The sequence below is a fragment of the Cryptomeria japonica genome, chromosome 4, assembly GCF_030272615.1.
Source record: "Cryptomeria japonica chromosome 4, Sugi_1.0, whole genome shotgun sequence".
Classification (NCBI taxonomy): domain Eukaryota; kingdom Viridiplantae; phylum Streptophyta; class Pinopsida; order Cupressales; family Cupressaceae; genus Cryptomeria; species Cryptomeria japonica.
The window spans coordinates 31,426,018-31,431,352 of record NC_081408.1 but is presented as its reverse complement, the minus strand read 5'-3'; the positions used below and the strand labels follow the sequence as shown (position 1 = coordinate 31,431,352).

Genomic DNA, 5,335 nt, shown 5'->3' with positions numbered 1-5,335 from the left:
TTTAAAATCTGTGAAAGCACAAAATGAACTATAAAGAACTATAAAAATTATAGATATGCAAGAGGAGCTATAATGACTACTGATATGGTTCCCCTAAAAACACCCATCGAAATCTAAATAGAATGTTAAAAAATAAAACTGAAAAACTTCATTTAAGTTTTACATCACAAGACAGTAAAACCTAACAATACGCTCAATCAATCAAATTTCCTTATTTTGTCCGTCTTCAACACTAGAAGAGTTGACAGCAGCGAAAGATGGGAGTATAGGTGTAATTTATGTCTATTCTTCCTGCATAAAAAACTTAATGGCTAGTTTAAATATATGACTACATCAATGGCTAGTTTGAATATATGACTACATCAATGGCCAGTTTTTACAACGCATCAACGTCATCTCAGACGACATTGCGTTGAACACATTTCAATATCTAAGAATATATTGAATATATTCTTATAAATTGACGACATCAGACATAACTTGAATATATGTCAAGTTTAAAGAATAGCTAATTTGAATATATCAAACCAAGCGAAACAGACCACCTTAATATTGAATTCAATGGCCAGTTTTTACAACGCATGCAATAAAAACTTTGACAATTGGGTAGACATTTCAATATCTAAGAATAACTAATAATATTATTAACATTTACAAGGACACCCATCCAAATCTAAAAAGACACCCATCCAGATCTAAAAAGACTCCTAAAAAGGCTAGTTTTCACAAACACATCACCTTCATATTGACTTCAATTGCTAGTTTTCACAACACATGCAAAAGACACACAATTCAAACCACGTGGGTACCCGTAAACGTCATCGCAGACGACATTGTGTTGAACACTTTTCAATATCTAAGAATAACCAACGTCTCACCGCTCCTTTAGTCTCTGGAATATCAACGATTTTTCTATAAATTGAAACTTGTTTGTAATAGATCACACATATTTGTCTTCCCCTGTCAAGTTTACATAGATCAATCAGACAAAAATGGCTTCCTTAGAGTCTTCCATGGAGGCACATCTCCAGCTCTATGAAATATTTCTTACAGCAGCCAAGCCCATGGCCCTTCAAGCAGCTGTCTTGCTTAACATTCCTGACATTATTGGTAGTCAAAATCACCTCTCTGTGGTGGAAATTGCTTCCCATATTTCTTTTTCCACAAACAAACCTGTCCACAAAGACTGCCTCTCTAGAATCATGAGGCTTCTGGCTTCCATTGGAGTCTTTACTGAAGAGACCACAGCAGATAACAGAGCCTTCAAATATGGCCCAACTGGCCTCTCTAAGTTGCTAGCAAATAATGAGCCGCAAGAATCTTCTGCGCCCACTCTATTGTTCTTGAATCAGAATATTATGACACAAGGTTATCAATATCTTCATGATACTGTCATAGATGGCTGCCAAGCATTCAGCAAGGCCAATGGGATGAGTATTTTCGAGTATAACAGCAAGAATTCTGAGGCAAATAGAATGTTCAATGATGCCATGACTGCTCAGACAAGCTCTGTAATGGCTTCTGTGTGTAAGGTGTATGATGGGTTTAAGAGCTTCAAGAGTGTGGTGGATGTTGGAGGAGGAGCAGGTTCTGCTATATCTACAATTGTTAAGGAATATCCCCATATTCATGGCATCAATTTCGACCTTCCTCATGTTGTAAGGACTGCTCCTCCCACAAAAGGTCTGTAATCATCTCCATCTGCAACAGTTTCTTATTAAGGGATATTCGATTTATTAAGAGATTAAATTTTTACATTCTATTATAATTATTATTTAATTTTTAGATCCAATTGTATAAGATTTTTTATTACATCAACGTTTCAGACACTCTACGATCTATCATTAGTGAAAGAACTGTAAGAAAAAGAGTTATAGTATGATTACTTAACAATCTGTATGCATACTTAATTTGTATTTTTTGGTTTTTTTTTTCTAATCTGAATGCAGATCTTGGGTTGTCTTTGATCTACAAACGCTCTGTTTGAAAGAGATTACAATAATTCAAACATCGTTATTTCAAATATCATTAATGTGGTCAGTATAAAAATAGTGTGATTGTCTTATAGAGATTTAATATTTCAGGAGTAGAGCATGTGGAGGGTAATATGTTTGAAGAAATTCCATCAGCAGATTCAATTTTCATAAAGGTACACTGTTTCTTTCAAAAATTATGTTTTATTCAAATGGAAAATGTTTTTTTAAACAATAATTTTTTTTTTCTTTCTTACAGACAGTTTTGCATAATTGGGATGATGAACACTGTTTGAAAATATTAAAGAAGAGCTATGATGCTCTAACAGAGGATGGGAAGGTATTAATTGTGGATGCAGTCATTGATAAGACAAAAAGGAGCAAAAGTCAAGTGGGACTATTGTCTGATATATTAATGATGGCAGTTTCCACAGGTGGAAAGGAGAGAACAGAGGATGAATTTAAGAACTTGTTTTATAAAGCAGGGTTCAAGGGTTATAGTATCATTGAATTACCTTTCTATCTTTCACTTATAGAAGTTTCAAAATAGTAAGAAAGAAGAAGAACCAACAAGAATATGATACTAATAATAATAAATGGTAATATGCATATAGCAAAACTCTGAACCATTTGTGGTCCATTTCATTGGACAGCACTTGAATAATTTGATATTTTATTTATATAAATTATTATTGTGATCTTTAATAGCATTATATGATTTATTTGGTAAGTTTGTTATCAAACAAGTATGAAATTTTCATTTTGTGAATATGATTTAATTGTAAAATATTTTTAGAACTAGAACAATATTTTTATAAGGATTTAGATTGTTTGTTTTAAACATAAAGAATGTGAGTGTTTGGAAATATTTTTAAATAAAATAATATTTCTATAAAGATTTGGATTGTATGATATAAACAGGAAGAGTGTGTGCTGTTAATTTTTGTATTCATTAATTATTTTATTTCCACTATGTTTTAGACTTTGCATCAAGTGACCAACAACAACACACACAACTCGGAGCTTATCTATCAATACACTATCTCATACCTCTACCACAGTCGTAAACAACTTGTATACTATTCGAACACAACTCTTAATCTTTGCTCTTTAGTGAATTTTTCCCTCTATATCCACATCACACTCTCTGTTATTCTCACATACAACTCAATCACACAAATTATGTTATATACCAAATAGATCATCAAAACTTGAAACAAGACATCCTGAAATAAAAATACACCTTCCAGACCAAAAACACACACAGTGATCCACTTCAGGATAAAGATCGGACCAAAAAAATCTTCCTAAGTTCAATCCACCAATCCAAAAATATTAGAACATAACCCACAACATTCCAACACATAGTGTGTCCACATAAACAATTAATAGGCCAAAAACATATTCTCCAATGCAAATTACTCTTATCCGGATCTCCACACACTACGATGAGACCCACAACACATCAAGTTACCTTCCACAAATCATATCCAAACCAAAAAGTAGCATTAACATAGAATACCAGAACCGGACATGAAACATATTATAACATTTGGATAATACAAAGATATTTTCGAACCACAAAACTAACATATTCGTAATGCCAAAAACATAACCAAAGAAGATAAAAACACAAAGAAACATCAGTAACACTTCCCACACCTGAACACTTCCGAAACAACCAATAGAATAATTGCAACACCAATACAACAAGATATCTCTAGACCACAGAGTTTTTGGACCAACTATCTGGAACAATAAGTTTGAGATCAATGACAACCAAACAACGCATACTTCCAACGATCTCCCTTTTTGTCGTTGACGGCAACACTTGACCAATATAAATACTAGACCAATCTACAAAACATAGTGCTCAATCTGCTCAGTCAAATAGTGCTCAATTATCTTTCTCTCTCAGAGTAACTTTCTATTTCTCTCCCCCTTTGCCATCAAAGATATCACGATTTATTTACATGTCGGCCTAGAAAAAAACAAATGCATTAAACTTCATGACCGATGTCACTGATCGCTGCCATGTAAACTTGTCGAATCAATCTCCTATGTCAGCCTCATATACTGGTTCCTAGTTTGCCATTTTTTCTGAATGCCAGTTGTCGAATCATGAATACCAATGGGTACCGGTTAAGTGTTGAACCCAAAATAATGTATGTTGCCATCAATGACAACACAACTAAACTAGATAAGTGTCAATTGCCAACACAGACTTGCAAACCAAGTTTATCTTCTCTTTGGGCAAGATACAAAAATGACTTGCAAACCTAATGCTAATTACAATAGGGAAAGATACACCAAATTGATTTGAAAATAAGTTTCTCCTAATGATAAAGATGTCATTGAACTTTGCATCAAGTGACCAACAACAACACACACAACTCTGAGCTTATCTGTCAATACACTGTCTCATACCTCTACCACAGTCGTAAATAACTTGCATACTATTCGAACACAACTCTTAATATTTGCTCTTTAGTGAATTTTTCCCTCTATATCCACATCACACTCTCTGTTATTCTCACATAAAACTCAATCACATAAATTATTTTATATACCAAATAGATCATCAAAACTTGAAGCAAGTCATCCTGAAATAAAATACACCTTCGAGACCAAAAACTCACACGGTGATCCACTCTAGGAGAAAGATCGGACCAAAAAACATCTTCCTAAGTTCAATCCACCAATCCAAAAATATTAGAACATAACCCACAACACTCCAACACATAGTGTGCCCACATAAACAATTAATAGGCCAAAAAGATATTCTCCAATATAAATTACTCTTATCCAGATCTCCACACTATCCGGATCTCCAATGTAAGTCACCTTTGGATTAGCCTTAAATCTAGCCACCAAATAAATGACCTGCATGATATCTGATCTAGATGTTGTTAGATACAACAATCCACCAACCATTGATCTATACTTCTTATGATCAACCTCCAAAGACTCATCGTCTTTGCTCAGCTTTTATCCAATGGTCAAAGGAGTTGTAACAGGTTTACAACCATCAAACTTAAATTTTTTTAACATTTCTTTCACATACTTTCTTTTAGAGATAAAAATTCCATTTTTAGATTGAATAACGTGTAACCCAAGAAAGAAAGATAACCCACCAATCATTAATATTTCAAACTCTTTTTGCATTTCTTTAGCAAATTATTTACATAAGTTATCATTTGATCTGAATATAATGTCATCTATTACATAAACTATAACAATTAGTTTAACTTATCTTCATCAATCTTGAAATAAAGGTTGCTACTTTTTGTACCTTTTGTGGAATTATGTTGTATCAAATACCTATCTAACCTTGCATACCATGCCCTAGGAGCCTGGTTGAT

General features: G+C 33.4%; 1 protein-coding gene across 1 annotated transcript; it reads left to right on the top strand.

The window, feature by feature from the left end:
* Positions 1-986: 986 nt before the first annotated feature.
* Positions 987-2,523, top strand: LOC131079279 (caffeic acid 3-O-methyltransferase 1-like). The gene is made up of 3 exons (XM_059218621.1): positions 987-1,683; positions 2,085-2,149; positions 2,233-2,523. Exons 1-3 carry the CDS (start codon positions 993-995, stop codon positions 2,521-2,523), a joined length of 1,047 nt encoding a protein of 348 aa, XP_059074604.1. The 5' UTR covers positions 987-992.
* Positions 2,524-5,335: the final 2,812 nt, after the last annotated feature.

Bases quoted from the DNA above. Each gene is read 5' to 3' on its own strand.
- LOC131079279 (XM_059218621.1), top strand. From the start codon at position 993: ATGGCTTCCTTAGAGTCTTCCATGGAGGCACATCTCCAGCTCTATGAA. The intron at 1,684-2,084 runs GTCTGTAATCAT...TTAATATTTCAG, and splicing joins GACTGCTCCTCCCACAAAAG to GAGTAGAGCATGTGGAGGGT. The intron at 2,150-2,232 runs GTACACTGTTTC...TCTTTCTTACAG, and splicing joins CAGATTCAATTTTCATAAAG to ACAGTTTTGCATAATTGGGA.